A 17,212-nucleotide genomic window follows, 5' to 3' on the forward strand; every position below is an offset into this window, starting at 1 on the left:
GGAAGGCCTCCCCAACGCTGACGGTGGACTATGAGCATTGCCTCAGCATGGAAAAGGGGTTCTGTGTGCACTCTGGGTCCCGGGCCTGGTGTGGAGGAGGGGAGCGCAGGGGGACAGGGACAAAGAGAGAGAAGCTCTGAAGAAAACCAATAAGGAAGAGAAAAAGAGAGAGAGAAAATAAAGAGAACGTTGCTTGTGCACCTGCTCAGCGACAGCTTATGATAATGCTGAAATAGCGCTCTGTGTGTGTGTGTGTGTGTGTGTGTGTGTCTGTCTGTCTGTCTGTTTTCTCCTGGGAAATCTTACAGCCAGGGAGGTGAGCCAAGTTAGCCCACTGTACAGAGGGGAAAGCTGAGGCTCGGCTTCAGAGGTCACACAGGTTTAAGGGCAGAGTGGCTGGGGTTTGAACTCATTTTGCTTGACTCTCAAGTATTTTCTCATCCCTCGAGAAACGGAGAAAAGAATCACATTGATAGTGGTGGACAGTGAAGGTCATGGAGGCCAAAGACCCGACTCTGCTGTTTGCAAGCCCTGAGTTTGTTTGGCAGGTAGATAGTGAGTGCTGGGCACCCCATCCCTGCCTTTTCCCAGCAGTTTCCCTGCCCTCTGGGCCCCCTATCCTGGGGAACTTTCCATCCTTGTGTGTTAAATGCAGTTGACTGAGGGGCTGAGTGTCCCATTGAAAAACTGGAAAAAGAAAAAGAAAACCTGGCTTTGAGTTGATGCTTGCAGCAAGGCCAGGACCCTTTTATCTTCCTGAGCCTGTGCCAGCTCAGCTGGGGCACAGGGCCACTTTGTCCCTTCACCCTTCACACAACCACCGGGGAGGAAGCATCTGCTACCTGCCCGCTCACAGGGTACCACCACTCCAGGGAAAATGCTGCCTCTGGGCCACAAAAGCAATATTTGAGCCCCGCCCCACTGCCTGTCACAGCAGATGGTTGTGGGAACCCCAATCTCACTGGGATGATCAGATAAATCTTATTCTGATTCTAGATGCTGACTCCAAAAATGATGCCCTGCAGGCAGGCACCTAAGCCCTTCTGGATGGGGAGATCGAAGAGACAGGGCATTTGAATTAGGGCTCAGGGTGGGAGGGTAGCAGGCTGGGGGTGGGAAAACGTAGGCTTTGGGGAGGTCAGGAGGCCTGGATGGGGTGGGGGGCCAGCAGAGTGTGGATCGAACACAGACATGAGCTAGCAAAGCCGGCTGGGCATGAGAGCAGGGGCCTGGCATGTTACATATGCTGAGGGGTTTGCAATTGGTGCCACAGCAGGAGGACAGGAGGGAGTCCCTGAAGGCTTGTGAGCAAAAAAATAGGGCAGTGAGATTTTTGACCATGTCCAGGGAGCCAGGACCTAGCTGTCTGTCGGGAGAGAGGGAGGCATGTGCCTGAGGCAGGATGTGGGAGAAACCACGGGACATTGTGATCAATGGGGAGAGAAGAGGCTGAGAGAGAAGGTGAGGACTGGGGTTCTGGAACTTCTGTGGGGCAAACAGGAAGCAGGGATCGGGTGTGGGGTGGGGGTGACCTTGGCCTTGAGGTATCCACAGGGCTCCCAGCTCCCAGTTTCTAGCAATTGGGTCTGTATGCTTGAGAGAGCGCCGGGCTGGAGCTGATAGTTCGGGGGCACCTGCAGCCATGGTCTCTCAGGGCACAGCAGGGAGGTGACAAGTCCTCGGAGGTAGGACCCCTGAGACTCCCTCTCCAGATTCTGGATCTCCCTGATCTGCTTCCTACGTGGGCAGGTGGGTGGTGGGTGCTGCTCCAGCTCAAAGCCAGACACCTCTCCTGGGGCTTATCCACAGAGTAGGGGGCTGGCAAGGGGCCCAGGCAGGGGTGGGGGGGCAGCCGCCCCGGGCTTCCCAGTTCTTCCTCCACAGACCAACCTCTGCTCACTCCGTGGGCAACCGCACGCCCTGCCGCAGCCCCAACTCCCCTTCCGCTCTGAGAACCTGAGCGTGCCTGGTTTTCAGTGTCTGCCACCTCCCACCCACAGCTTCCCAGCAGCTCAGCCTCAGGAAAGCCCCCCACCCCCATGCTAGGGCAGGGCATGCTGCTCAGCTCTTTGACTCCCCCCAGGGCCCCACCTGCCCTGCTCCTCGATGAACGCCTCCTGGGTGCAGGCACTGTGCTGGGTGCTGGGATGGAGCAGAGGGAAGCAGATGACGTCTCCATCTTAGCAGGTTCCAGGCCAGCGAGGGGAGGCAGATGGTAAAAAATCACAGCGAGGGAGGGCCTGCCAATAAGACAGTTTTCAGATAACCAAATTGCTGGACCCAGACCATGGGTGATAGGGAAGAATAGCCGAGGATGCACTGATCAAAATGACAGGCAGAAGCCTCATGGTAGGAGGGAGCCCTGGGCATATCAGGAGCCAAAAGGTGGACTGTGTGGCCAGAGCCTTGAGAGCAAGGGAGAGCCCAGTGGGGGACAGTGGGAAGCTCTTACTAGGTACTTGGTAAATCACTTGGAACACACTGGGCATGGCCCGGGAAAACTGCTGGTTGCGAGTCAGGGCCTGGAGTTCTGCACTGGAGTTCCATCTGTGATCTTGAGTAAGACACTTTCCTTGTCTGGGCCTTTTTGATAAATCAGCAATGCCCCCCACTCACTATATGCTGATCCTTGAATGCTTGGAGCCTTTGGCCTAGCCATTCCCACCACCTGCAGGCCCCGCCCCTTCTCCTGTGCATCATTCCGGTTTCAGAGTTGCCTCTTCCAGATGCCACCCTGACAACCCCTGTTGCTTGGGTCTCTCACTGTTACATCACCCCGCGTTAGTTTTTGCCGAGCTCATGCTGCAATGTCCTGTTGGTTCTTCTGCGTGTCTGTTGCCTGTCTGCCTACTAGCCTGGGAGCTCTGTGCCCTCAGGGACTCAATGACATTGTTGGCCAAGTTACAGAGGCTGAAGGGTAACAGAAGATGCTCCTGCCCTGGCATCTAAAGGACCTGAATTCAACACATGCCCGCCATCCCTGTAAATTTGTTCTGAGGACGTGGGCAGGTCACTCAGTCTCCCTAAGGCTCAGTCTTCTCATCTGCAAAGTGGATCATATCTATTACAGAGAGTCCCACATGAGGCTCTCCTCCACCCCTGATGTTAAGTCCTGTTCCCATCTTGGCCCCCAGTCCCAGGAGGTGGGGTGGCCAGGGACGGATCCAGGTCAAGTTCATCCACTTCTGTTAGCTCTTCCTTTGTAGCTGCTGCCTTAGCTTTCCTTGGCATATATACAACGTCATATTGTGTACAACTTTAGGGTTTGCATTTAATCCTCAAGGGTTCACCTTCTTTCACATCTGTTTATACTATATCCCTATTTACTAAGTGGGGAAGGGGCTCCTTTATATAGTGCTTCGCTGTTAAGTCAATACCTGTTCTGTTTTGGGGATGTTCTTTTCACGCATTAAGAAATTTCAAAATTAAAGAAAAGGTGGGGCTTCTGAGCATCAGGAGGGAGCCCAGTTTTCTGGTGGCCAGGTGGAATTCCTACCCCTTAGGGCCCCCCAGGAAGCAGGTTCAAGGACAGAGCAGGTCACAGGGCACGTCTGAGGCAGGATCTGTTAGTATCTTGTCTATTTCATGGAACCCACATCAGCATACAGACTCCCAGCCACGCCACACACCCACAGGGAACCACAGCTCCAGCCTTCCTCCCTCCCTTCTTGCTCCTAAACCCCGACAACCCTAGCCCCTAGAATCTCAAGGAGTCACGTTCAGACGGGATAAATGCCCTGTCTGTGTTTGAGACACCCCAAGTCGGAGCCTCTGTCTCTTCAAGAGGCCAGACTCTCCCAAATCCTTTCCCACAAGGTAACAGAGAGACACAGGGGCTTTAGAAACCAGGCAAGTTTTAAATATATGTTGGCACAATAATAACATTAAATACACATCATAAATAAGCCTTATAAATAGGAAACAGATAAAAACTAATAAAAATCGATAAATTAGTCATATCCCTCCAAAGAATTGGCCCAGCCTCTTCTGCCCGCCCCCCTCCCACAACCATTGTTTCAGCATGAGGATATTTCATGATGCACCACCAGGGGGAGCAGCCAGCAGCCGGGACCCAAGACTGAGCGCTTCCAGGTAGTAGGTCTATAGAGAACTCAAGTCTTCTGGCCATGTCCATTTGCACTGCATTCCGATAGCCACTCTATGTCACTGAATCCCAGCAACTGACAAGCAGAGAGGGCTTTACACCAACCCCCTCGAATCACAAAGAGAAAACTGAAGTCCAGAGAGGTAAAGTGGCCTGCCTGAGGCCACAGAGTGAGTTAGGGGTTGAGCTGGGACCTGAGCCCTGTTCTTAGAGTGCCCCCCCCCCCACCCAGATCAGTGCTTCTTCTAGGACACTCTGCCCCTGTCACAGCTGCCTAAAGTGAGGTCACCCAGATGTCCAGGTGTCTGGTCTGAGACTGGCAATGAGGCATAGGAGGCCTGCTCAGGCCCTGACCTCCCCCTCGGAACCAAGCCACCATGGAAAGGAGGAAGTCTGGGGGCAACAGCCCTGCAAGTCATGAGAGGGAAGGGCCGGCAGGCCTCTGGGGAGCAGAGCGGGGGGGGGGAGGGCAGTCAGTCTGGCCATGAGTCAACCTGTGTCATCAGACCCCTGAATCAATGGAAAGTTGGCCCCGCGTGGCCTAACCCTGCCACCCCACCGAGACTGGGGAACTCAGGGCTGGGGGCTCAATGGCCGGACTCTACTGTCCCAGCCCGGAGGAGGTAGAGCGGCCTGCCTAGCTCCCACACCTTAAAGTGCACTTCTGAGAGGTGGGGAACAGAGGGGAGTGGGGTTTGGAGGCCCCAAGGGAGATGCCATCCTACACAGTACCTGTGGATCCTTTATCTGCCAGGGGTGCCCCTAAGGCTACCGGGGCAGCTGCCCCCTGGGCAGGAGTCTCTTGTTCTTCCTGGAGAGTTGCATCCTGCGGGTCCCCTTCCACAGGCCCTGGTGGGGGCTGTGTCTCCGGCTCCGACTTGGGCTCTCCCCCCACTCTCGGAAGACCTGCCCCACGGAGTGCATGAAGCGGTGATAGCCATGCAGGAACCTGCAGCCCTCTAGCCGGCGCTGAAAGGTGTCTGAGGTGGGGGTGGGCGACGGAGACGTCCCTGGGTCTGTCGGAGTGGGCTCTGTTGTCTCCGAGGAGCCTGGAAGCAGCTGGGCCATGCAGTGGATGTTGTTCTTGAACCCGCGAATGTTCTGCTTCGCCCTATTCAGCGTCTCCAAGTCCTGGGCTTTGGGGATGTCCCGCTGCAAGGCAGTCAGTCTGTGCAGAACGCGGCCCAGCGTGGTGTCAAGGGTCCGCAGGAATTCCCACCTGCCGAGCCCCTGCAGGGCATCCCTGCTGGGGAAGGCCCCGGGGCGCTCCCGACAGTGCTCCTTCAGTCCATCCTTGTCCAAACCTTGGCTTTGGATCTGGAGGGAAAGGAGAATCAGGGGGTGAGCACTAGAGCCCCCACCGCGTGCGCACGCGTGCACACACACACACACTCACAGACAAGTCTGCTCTGGTCTGCCTTGAAATGCTGGACCTCATGCACCCCATCCAGTCCTCCCATTGTACAGATCAAGAAACTGAGGCCAGAGAGGGGTGAGGACTCCCCAGTGTCAGGGGACAGAAGGATGCTGGGGGGCTGGCTGGGGTGACTGCCCAGGCGGTGACTGTGGTGCGGGGAGTGTAACCGTGGGCTTCAGGAGAGCAGGTCTCTGTTTTGGTCACTGCTGTGTTTCTACCACTACACCTGAGGGTTGGGACAAGCTGGGAAAGCTCTATCGTCTCCTTAGTGTTTCAGAGTTAGGCCTGGAGAGTTCCCTGTGGCCCTGGAATTATACGGGGACTTGGTTTCCCCACCGGCCCCGTATGGAGTGGGAGTTGCGTGAATGGGAGTTGGGCCTCATCCTCTCTGGGCTCACTCCTGCCCTAAACTAGTTCTCGGAGCCTCAGGTGCCACCAGGGGCCAGGCACTCACATAGGGATCCAGGAGCAGGCTGGTGCGCTGCATGATGTCCGCCTGCTTCTGGAGCTGCGCAAGCAGCTCTTGGTACTTGTCCAAACAGCTGCCCATGGCCGGCGTGCTCAGGAACAGGAGTCCGAGGACCAGACCTGGGGCAGAGAAGCGGGGGGGGGGGGGGTGTCACCTGACTTGGGGAGGTCAGGGAGGCCGCCCCCGAGGGCCTCAGAGGGCATAGCCCATCGTCCCAGGCTTCATGCCGTCGAGGGTGGGGCTGGGCACTGTGTATGCACTGCAGCACCTGCTGGGGCCACCACCACCTCCCCAGTGAGTCACCTCCCAGCATCCAAAGTAGTGGCTGGGCTTCACCAAGCAGGCCCTTGAGAGGAGTTCCTGTGCCTGCCAATCTTGCCAACCTTAGGATCTGACACAAGGCAGCCCAGGTGGGGCTGCTCCCTGCAAGGCCTCTGCGCCAAGTCCCTGGGCTCCCCTGTCACAGACCCTGGCATTCTGTGCAGGTGGGCTCAGCCTGGGAGCAGCCTGGTGCCCGGAGCTATGCCTGCACAAGCAAGAGAGGCTGCCGTTCCCGCAGAAGGTTCTGTCTGCAAAGGATGTGTGGGATCATCTAGACCATAGCACCATTCTACCGACAGGAAAATCAAGGCACTGAGGGAGAAGGGTTTGCCCAGGTCACACAAGGCCAGCACTGTCCTCGACCTCGTGCACCTTCCTCTTCTCTCCATTAGTGTCCACTTCTATCATGCCCACCAGGGATGCTATGAGCCAGGCTGTTTGGGGTGGGGGGGGCATAGTTACTGCTTGGCAGGCTCCCCACACCCACCCCCCAGGCACCGGCAGCCATGTGGTCGGAAGGGGCCTGTGGCGCAATGGCCCGGAAGGCAGTGACACCATGTTCCCTTCCTAAGAGCCGTTCAGCCCCTTGGGGAAGACGCTGCTGGGGACGGCTGAGGGGTTGGCCACCCAGGCACTGAGACCATAGGGCGCTCCTTGCTACCTCCCCAGGTATCTGCAGCCGGGTTGGGCCGGGGGGGAGGGGGTTCCATGTGAGCGCTGTGTGCACGTGGGACTAGGGTGTCTTCATGGGTGTGTGTCCAGGTCTGAGTGAGGCAGAGGAACGAACTGACCACGCACAAGCACTGTGCCCAGTCCACCCTGGGGGCCCAGGCTGCATGTGGGGGTTCCCGGGTTGGTGAGATTGAGGGCTCTGAATGACATCACGTGGCTCTGTGTGCATGTCACCCTGTGGGTGTGGCTATGCATGCTGTGTGATTGTGTGGGCTCCAGGGTCCCTGGGCCTGGCGGACTGTGTCTATCCATCCGAGACCCTGTGAATCAGGGCAAGAAGGAGGCCTCACCGCCCCTCCAGACATCACACTGCTTTCCTGCTCAGCTTCTGCAGCTTCCTCCTCTGCCCAGCACGGCACCCACCTCCCTCCTGCTTCCCTGGCTTCTCCCTCAATCTATCCCCTTTCCTTATACTCTTGCTCCCTCAGTCGCCTCTATATCACCTCCCCTTAGAAGCCTTCCGGGGAAACTCCTTCTCTACCTTGTGAAGATGCTGTGTTCTTAGTGGACCACTTTTTTTGCTGACCTCCTGGCTCTCTCCCCTTCTCAGCATCCTTCTGGTGCCTGGCCTTCCCAGCTCCCGAAGGACAGAAGGTGCCCCTGCTCCCCGCTGGTGCCTGTGGGCACAGCAAGCGGGTGCTGGCGGAGAGGAAGGAAGTACTTACTGGGCAGCGTCCTCCGCATAAGTTGTGCCCGCATGCTGGGTGCCCGAGCTCCGGCCGGCGCCTGCTGGGGGTGACACCTCCTGGCTGGGAGCCCTGCGGGCTGGCAGCCACTTTATGCCCGCCAGGGCGATTGGCCAACACCTCGTGAGGTGGGTGGGGAGGGGGGGGAAGGGCAGGCCTTCTGGGAACATGACCCCAAAAACCAAAGTTTCCACGGGCGGCCAATGGGAGCTGGGTGCGGTGGCAAACTGCTCCTCCTCCTGTTTTCTTCGAATTCGTTCTTCGAGGTCAGCCCCACGCCCAAGGATGATGCAAACCGCAGCCTCAGCCTTCCTGGGGTGAGCAGGGAGCAAGGGGGTCCACGCCATCTGCAGGGAGCCGTGCCCAGGATAGAGGGGAGAGTGTGCCAACTGGGTCCTTGGAGGGCCCACAGGCCAGGCTCGGCCCAGGAGCCATCGGCCTCACAAGCCACTGTGGTTTGGGGCTGAGGGGAGCGAGACATCTTCCTTCTTGAGCGCCCTTCCCGCCCTCCTGCCGGGGCTGTTGGGACATCTGTGAGCGGAAACCACCGGGCTCTGGGCACAAAGCCAGACCCAGGCTGGCAGCCCCGAGATTGTGGTTCTGGCCCCAGGACCTGCATCCCCCATCGGGGCTCCCAGCCATCTCTTTTCTCCCATCATGCCCCTCCTCCCCCCAGCAACCAGCCTTCCTTATCCCAGGCCCATAGCCTGCAGCCAGGACCTTTCTTTACAGACAGGGTCCTCTGGGGGGAAACAAGAGACACAGGAAATTAGGGTTCAAGCCTGCCGACATGCTGTGTGACCAGAGGCAAGTCACTTAACGTCTCTGGGCCTCAGCGGCCCCACCTGTAAAATGAGGATTCGAAAAGCATTTCCTGGGCCAGGCTCATAGTGCTGCCGCTGTCATGGACATAAAAGGCAAAAGTCCTTTGAAGGAAAAAAGAAAGACGAAAGTCTAATTCCAAGTACTAGCTGTTGAGGGGTAGTGTGGGGGGCAGAGGAGATGGGGAAGCTGTGAGCTCAGAGGGGAAGCCAGGGTGGGGGAGTCGCCGTGGTGACGGTTGGGGACCAGGTTTCACTTTCTCTGAAAGATAGTGATTGTGGTTGATCCTCTGCTCCTTGCAGACCTCTGGACGTCAGAGTGAAGGAGCTCTGGAGACCACACCTCTCTAGTCAACCTGTTACTCTGCTTCGGGTAAAGTGAGGCCGGGGTTAGGGCAGACAGGGAGGCAGAGAGGCGGCCCCGGCATATCTACCAGGCCTGGAAGAGGGTCCTTGGCCAGCCTCAGGAGCCCGGTGGGGAGGAGAGCCTCAGGAGCCCAGGGAACCAGGGTAGGACCCCTGGAAGGGGCCAGCTGGGGAAAGCATTGGGCCTGTGGAGCCCAGACAGGGAGAGCGGAGGGAGGGTCAGACACCCTCCTGTCTATCCCTGTCTCCGACACCCATCCTGACCACCAGGGCTGTTCCCACCTGCTCTCTCCTCTGCAGACACATTCACCATTACTCATTTATGTGTTCAACGAACTTTTATTTGGCCCTACTCTGAGCCAGCCACTCCCAAGTGCTGAGGATCCTGTAGCGGACAAAGCCAGACCCACCCCCCCCCCGACCATGCCCAGGACGCTGTTCCTCACCTCCCACCCATTCCCTGGCACCCCAGCATGGCACTCACCACACCCACCTTCGCCACCCCCAAGGGCCAGTTCTGGATTCTCCTCCTGAGAACGTCGCTTCTGCTCAATTCCTCATCTCTGTGCCCACCCCCACAAGACCATTTCCTGGGGCCCATGCCAAGCTGGGATCCTTCTTCATTTCACAGCCCTGATCTCATCTTGCAACAGCGCTGAAAGGGAGAGCTCCCGGGCAGGGATGCTTTGGCTCCCTTTCATGAGGCAACTGAGAAGCGCAGGGCCGGGCTCTGGGCTGGAGAGCTACAATTGGCCGGAGAGCTTCTTGCCCCTCTCAGCTACTGCGGACCATCCTCCACACTTGGGGGGAAGCTACACGCCTTTCCTTTCCGCTGCATCGCCCTGGGCAGGAACAGTTAAGACGAGAGGGCATCCAAACCCGGGCTGTCGAGTCTGAAAGACCACGTTCGGAGGTGCAGTGTACAGGCCCCAGGGCCAAGGGCCACCAACGGCAAAGAGGGCTTATATATTCGTCTACTCGGGCTGCCGTAACAACATGGCACAGACAGGAGGACTGAAACGACAGAAATGTATGTTCCCGCCATCCTGGAGCTAGAAGTCTGAGACTGAAGGGTCAGCAGGGCCGATATCATCCTGCAGCCTCTCTCCTTGGCCCGTAGATGGCTGCCTTCTCGCTGTCTCCTCACATGGTTGTCCCCCCGTCTGTGTGTCTGTCCTAATCTCCTCTTCTTAGAAGGACACCCGTCATATTGGATTAGGCCTCATTGTACCTCACCTCTTTGAGGGGGACCCTATCTCCTAATGCAGCCACATTCTGAAGTACTGTGGGGGTAGGTCTTTAACACAAGGATTTAAGGGATAAAATTCCGCCCATAACGGCTTGCAAGAGGGCATGCTTGGAGGGCTGCAGGGAGTGAGGACCATGGGGGAGTGTCCAGAGCTCGGTGGGAGGGGACAGTGATGTGCAGGAGGACAGGGAGTGGCCCCAACGTGAGGAGACCCGGCTGGCCAACCGAGCAAAGCATGAGGGGAAGATGCGTCAGCGTTTCTGGTGAGGTCAGCGCCCAGTGACGTCCCTCTCACCAGCAGGAAGGGCTTGCAACACGGCCCAGCCAGTATAAATAGGCTCCCTGACCACAGGCCCGGGCTGTCCCCTCTTCCCGGGGTCACGTCAGCTGGGTCCGCGTGATTCGGAGGGGGAAAGAAGACTGGCTTGGTTCCTCAGAACTGCTGTTCCCCTGTCTTTCCGGCCCACCCTCCGCCCTGGGGCTCTACTGCTTTAAATGCAAGAACAGGACCTGGGGTGGCCTGGGTGTGGGTCAGAATTGGAGGAAGGAGGCCACTCATCTGGGAAGAGAGACAGTGACCCTTGACCTGCTAAGGTGGGAGGTAGACACCAACCCAGTTACCAGTCTCAATCTGCTTATGATCCTAGTGTTCTTGGCCCATCGCATCCCCTTTCTCAGCCTCAGTTTCCCCTGTGGCCTGCAGTGGCACAATTTAACAATCAAGAGACAAACAACCCAAATTTAAAATGGGCAAAGGAAGGGGCAGCTGGGTGGCTCAGTCGGTTGGGCATCCGGCTCTCGGTTTTGGCTCAGGTTCTGATCTCAGGGTAGTGAGATGGAGCTCTGTGCTCAGCAGGGTGTCTGCTGGAGGTTCTCTCTCTCTCCCTCTGCCCTGCACCCCGCCTCACACATGCGCTCTCTCTCTCTCAAATAAATATATCTTAAAAAAAAAAAAATAGGGGCACCTGGGTGGTGCAGTCGGTTAAGCTTCCAGCTCTTGGTTTTGGCTCAGGTCATGATCTCAGGGTCCTGAGACCGAGCCCCGTGTCAGGCTCTGTGCTCAGCTCGGAGTCCCCTTATGTTTCTCAGAACCTCCCTCTCCCTCTGCCCCTCCACCCCACCCCCCGTTCTCTCTCGCGGTGTGCTCTTTCTCTCAAAAATAAATACATCTTTAAAAAACATAATGAAAATAAAAATAAAATGGGCAAAGGAGAAACAAATAGATATTTCTTCAAAATAGACAAATGCCTAATAAATACATAAAAAGCTGCTCGGGGCGCCTGGGTGGCTCAGTCGTTGGGCGTCTGCCTTCGGCTCAGGTCATGATCCCAGGGTCCTGGGATCAAGCCCCGCATTGGGCTCTCTGCTCAGCGGGGAGCCTGCTTCTCCCTCTCCCACTCCCCCTGCTTGTGTTCTCTCTCGCTATGTCTCTCTCTGTCAAATAAATAAAAAATCTTAAAAAAAAAAAAAAGAAAAAATCACTCAACATCGCTAGCCATCAGGAAAATGCAAACTCAAAACCACAGTGAAGTACCTCTTCATACCCCCTGGGGTGGCTTTCATGGAAGACAGACAGTAACAAGTGCTGGTGAGGACAGGGGAGAATCAGAACTCTCACACACTGCTGGTGGGAATGCAAGATGGTGCAGCTGCTTTGAAGACAGTCTGGCAGGCCCCCCAACATTTAAACACAGAGATGCCATACCTGCGGCTATTCCACGCCTACATGTACACCCCAGAGAATTGAAAACATATGTTCACACAAGAACTTGCACACGAATATTTACAGCAGCATTTATTCACAATAGCCAAAAAGCAGAAGCAACCCAAATGTCCATCAACAGAAAATGGATTTTAAAAATGTGGTCTATCCATACAATGGCATCTTATTCAGCCCCAGAAAGGAATGAGGTCCTGATACATGCTACAATGTGGATGAACCTCAAAGACATGATGCTAAGCGAAAGAAACCAGTCACAAAAGGCAGCGTGTTGTACGATTCCATTTGTATGAAATGTCCAGAATAGGTAAATTCATAGAGACAGAAAGCAGACGAGTGGTTGCTAGGCCTGGAGGGGGTCTCAGGACAGGGAGTGAGCATGGGGTTTCTTTTGGGGTGATGAAAGTGTTTTTGAATTAAATAGTGGTGAGGGTTGCATAATCTTCTGAATATACTAAAACCCACTGAATTCTACACTTAAAATGAGAAATTTGATAATCTATATTTTGTATCTCTATTTTTTTAAAATGCAGCGGCAAATGCTACCTCAAGAGGACAGTGAGCGTAATTTGGTGAATAATGCATGCAAATGCCTGGCCCACAGCTAGTGCTCCAGAAATACCCGCCAGCCAGCCAGTCAACGGGACAGACAAAGGCGCACATTTGCTTATGTCATAGCCTGGCTTTGAGGACGATTGGGAAAGATGATGTTACATAAACCCTGGGGTGAGCAAGGATCTACCAGGGCCCTCCCCATGAGGCCAGTGAGGTCACCCTGGGCTGGAGGATCCTTTGGCTGAGACCTGCAACAGAGTTCCTCTGGGACCTGTGTTTCCATAGCGTGGGAAGCCATGTCCCCCGTGTGCCCAGTGGCTCCCCCAAATTGGGTAATTGAGCCCCCTTCCAGAGGCCTGAACACCTATTCAGGGAAGTGCAACAGAGAGAGGGAGAGAAGGAGCTCCCTTCTGTTCTCTTACTGCCTTCAGTGGCGGAGGGGTTGGGGGGGGATGGTCCACTCTGAGGTGGGGCTACCAGGAGGTAAGAGTGCTGGCCTGCTATCCTCTCTCTGACTGGCCTAGAACAACGGCCCCCTCACCACCCTCTCTGAGCCCAGAGTCCTCTCTGTGAGCTGAGAGGACAGGAGAGATGAACACAGAGGGCCTAGAACCCTACAGAGCCCCCATGGCGTCCCTTAGTGGCTCTAAGCACTGAGGTCACTGTAAATAAAAACAACCTTAACCATTAAACAAGGATCAGGAAGCCCAATGGAGTCCTGACTTTTCTCATGATGACAACATACAATGCCTATTTTGAAACATCCTATTCTTGCCAAAAATGTTCAGGTGCCCCAGGCATATGCTGTTTGCCCAGTGCTAAATAATCAGACATGTTTCTGGAGCTCTTCTGTGTGCCGAGACCAGTTCTGAGCATTTACAAAAGGCTGGCTCTGTGAATCCTCCCAACCATCCTCACAGAGATCATTGTCTCCATCCTGTAGATTGGGAAACTGAGGCCTGAGAGATGGGGCACTTGGTGGGAGGTCACATAGCTGGGAGGGAGCAAAGACAAGTTTGAGCCCAGGCAGCTGTCCTCGGCCCACGTGATTGGCCAGCACACCATACACACAGTGGCTTGCCCAGAACTAATGCAGCCACATGGCTCAGCAAACTTGAAAACATATGTCTTTCACAGCGGGAAGACGGAGATCCACTTGGTCAAGGGCCAGCCAGGGAGTGATTGGGGGAGGAGGCTGGTATTTCTACAGGTCTGGAAAGAAAATGTCAGTTTAACTGGCAGAAATGCAGGAAAGAGATGCTACAAATTCCATGTGGAGGGAACTACATGAGGTGCCGAGCAAGCAAGACTGCACAGGTCTAGTTTGTTTGTTTGTTTATTAAGATCTTATTTATTTGAGAGAGAGTGAGAGAGATCACAGAGGGAGAGGGAGAAGCAAACTCCCTGCTGAGCAGGGAGCCCGATGCGGGGCTTGATCCCAGGACCCTGAGATCATGACCGGAGCTCAAGGCAGATGCTTAACCAACTGAGCCACCCAGACGGCCTGGTCTAGTTTAGAGAAAAGCAGGTGTGGCTGGAAGTCTAACGGAGAGGGAGGGAGGAAATGGGGCCACCCACAAAATGGCTTTTCTGCCACTGCAGCCCCCCTGGGGGGCTTGTACAACACAGCCTGGTGCTACCCTCTTGCTTAAAACAATTCCCTGGCTTCACATTGATGTTGAGTAAGGCCAAGGTCATTACCACAGCCACCAGGCCCTGCCCACCTCCCCAGCCTCACCCACACCTCTCTAGCCCACCCCATTCTCTGACCTTCCTCAGTCCCTCGGGGAAACAGAGCTCTCACCCCATGGCCTTTGCATATGCTATTCCCATGCCTGAATCTCCTCCTACTGAATGAACTTGTCACCCAGTCCAAGCTTCACCTCTTCAGAGGAGCCCTCCTTGAACTTCCTCCAGCCCAGGCTGGTCCTTGCTCCCCCCCAAATTCCAGGAGGGTATGTGCTGTGGTTGTGGCTCCCCATGGCCTCTCCAGAGCACAGCACAGGCCATGTAACATAGTGGGTGCTCAACAAATCCTTAGTGACTGGATGAATGCATGGCCATACAGATGTGGTCATCTGTAGAAGCCCTAGGAAAGGTCAGGTGTGGCTTCCAGGCTGCAGGGCCCAGAAGTGTGCCTCCCACATCCAATGCACCTGCAGCCAGGCCCCTGGAAGTGCAGGTCCACCTCGCTGCTGGCAGGAACGGGCTCTCCTGGAGGCTTTCTCTTGATCACCTTTCCCCAAGGAAATCAGCATTATATCACTCACAATACACTAAAGCACATGTTCTCTTTTTTTAGGAAGCCTTGATTTTAAAGACGCTTTTTCCTTTATGATTTTTTTTAAAGTGAATTCGAAATATATTCTTTCAGCCACTGCAGATTTCAACACTTTCCCGGAAAACAAGCTGAAAAAGAAAAAGGGCATTTCTCCTACTTCCTTTAAAGAATTCACTTCAGAGTGAATTGCACCTAAGCAGCACCTGACAGCCTCATGGAAAGAAGCCTTCACTGGAGGGGACAGTCCTGCATTTTGCAAAAACAGACAAAGCGTGGTGGCTTGTCCTCATTCAACGTATATTTCAGTAATTCACTGTATGTGTCAGGTACCAGGGTCAGCAAGAAAGACTAGGCTTTCAGGTAAGTGAAATTGCTGTGAATGCCTTTTTATATCCAGGTCTTAAAGGGTGAATAAACACACAAGCCAACAGCGAGCATGTGGAGGGATCTGGAAACCCACCATTTGTCAGCCTGCTCATTTCTCACCCCAGGCCATAGGAGGGAGCGCCCAACCCAGCCTGGCCTTCGTAGTACCCTGGAGTCTAGCACTGCCCCTGCATCCTGAGCAGAACCAATCAGAATCCTTCCCCAAGACTGATGCCAGACTCAGGAGACAAGCCTCCCTTACATGGCCAGGGTTTCGGAGCTGGGATGTCACCGGTCTGGCGCTGTGAAAAGTCACTTTCCCCAGCTCCATGGGGTGGGGTGCGGTCCTATCAAGTGGGTGAGAACGTGGCCGGCACAGCCAGAGAAGCCAAGCAACCTCCCTGAGCCCCTGGTCTCTGCCTGAAGCCAGGACCAACCCCACAGCTAGTCCCAGCTACATAGGACAATGATGTCAGTCTATTTTCTGCTAGTTGAGCTGGTTTCCTGGCACTTGCAGTGGGGAGTCCTTTGAGCTGCCCCGGTATGAGGATGGAAGCCGGAGGGGTGGAGGGGACAGAGGGAGGAAGTGGGATGGGCTTGGAGCCTTCTCTTGGTGCCAACTGCTGCAAAAGCTCAGAGACTTTGCTCAACAGAGAAAGCAACTGGAGAAAAGATGGAGGGAACCAGCCGGGGTCCCCATGGGGCTGTCTACAAATGACAGCCCTGGTCCCAAAGGGAAGTCCGGGACACACAGGTGGGACTCGCTAGCAGGGATGCCTGGAGGAAATGACCTGGGACAGGTGCTGTGAAAGACCTGCCTTCTTCCCCTTCTTTTTCTTGGGAAGATGCCAAGGAAACTCTGGGTGTTTATCTTGATAAGAAATAAAGAAACACGGGGCGCCTGGATGGCTCAGTCGTTAAGCGTCTGCCTTCGGCTCGGGTCATGATCCCGGGGTCCTGGGATGGAGCCCCGCATGGGGCTCCCTGCTCAGCGGGAAGCCTGCTTCTCCCTCTCCCACTCCCTCTGCTTGTGTTCCCTCTCTCGCTGTGTCTCTCTCTGTCAAATAAATAAAATCTTAAAAAAACAAAAAGGAAAAAAGAAACAGGGGTACCTGGGTGGCTCAGTCGGTTAAACGTCTGCCTTCAGCTCATGTCACGATCTCAGGGTCCTGGGATTGAGCCCCTCACCAGGCTTCCCTGCTCAGCAGGGAGCCTGCTTCTCCTTCTCCCTCTGCCTGCCCCCCGCCGTGCTCTCTCTCAAATAAATAAAATCTTGAAAGAAGAAAGAAAGAAAAGAAAAGAAAAGAAGAAAGAAAGAAAGAAAGAAAAGAAAGAAAGAAAGACAGAAAGACAGAAAGACGAAAGAAAGAAAGAAAAAGGAAGGAAGGAAGGAAGGAAGAAAAAGAAAGAAAGAAAGAAAGAAAAAGGAAGAAAGGAAGGAAGAAAAGGAGGAAGGAAGGAAGGAAGGAAGGAAGGAAGGAAGGAAGGAAAGAAAGAAAGAAAGAAAGAAAGAAAGAAAGAAAGAAAGAAAGAAAGAAAGAAAGAAAGAAAGAAAGAAAGAGAAACGTCCTGCAGCTCCAAGGGGAGAAAAGGCCGTCAAAGCTTGCTCTGTCCAAAGGCCTACTGGTGGACATTCAATGGGTGATGGAGAATGTGGCCAGCTGGGGCCAGGTCACCCTGTCCACAGAGCAAGCATGTAAGGAAGAGAAGCAGAATATGGGCAGTACACACAAATGTTGGGCGCCCCCACATTAATAGCCCAAGGTGGGAACCCAAATGTCCATCAACAGATAATGAATAAAAAAAAGTGGTATGTCCATACAATGGAATGTTATTCAGCCACAAAAAGGAATCGAAGTACTGATACGTGCTACCACCTGGATGCACCTCAAAAACATCAGGCTGAGTCAAACAAGCTAGAGGCCAAAAGTCACATAGACCCTGTCTATGTGAAATGTCCAGAACCGGGAAATCTACAGAGATAGAATGCAGATTGGCAGTGGCCAGGGGCTGGTAGGAAGGGGAATGAGGAATGACTACGTATGGGGTTTCCTTTTGGGGTGACGAAAACGTTCTAGAACTATACAGGTGGTGGTTGCACAACATTGTGAATGTGCTAAATGC

The 17,212-nt window shown here is 54.7% G+C and overlaps 1 protein-coding gene across 1 annotated transcript; it reads right to left on the reverse strand.

Annotated features, from left to right (window-relative positions):
* Nucleotides 1-3,852: 3,852 nt before the first annotated feature.
* OSM (oncostatin M) lies at nt 3,853-8,306 on the reverse strand. Its single transcript, XM_027576662.1, has 3 exons — nt 7,710-8,306; nt 5,977-6,110; nt 3,853-5,422 (listed from the first exon to the last, which is right to left on the reverse strand). The coding sequence occupies exons 1-3, from the start codon at nt 7,741-7,743 to the stop codon at nt 4,874-4,876; spliced, it is 717 nt and encodes a 238-aa protein (XP_027432463.1). The 5' UTR covers nt 7,744-8,306; the 3' UTR covers nt 3,853-4,873.
* Between the last annotated feature and the right edge of the window lie 8,906 nt (nt 8,307-17,212).

Source organism: Zalophus californianus, chromosome 14 (genome assembly GCF_009762305.2).
Source record: "Zalophus californianus isolate mZalCal1 chromosome 14, mZalCal1.pri.v2, whole genome shotgun sequence".
Classification (NCBI taxonomy): Eukaryota; Metazoa; Chordata; class Mammalia; order Carnivora; family Otariidae; genus Zalophus; species Zalophus californianus.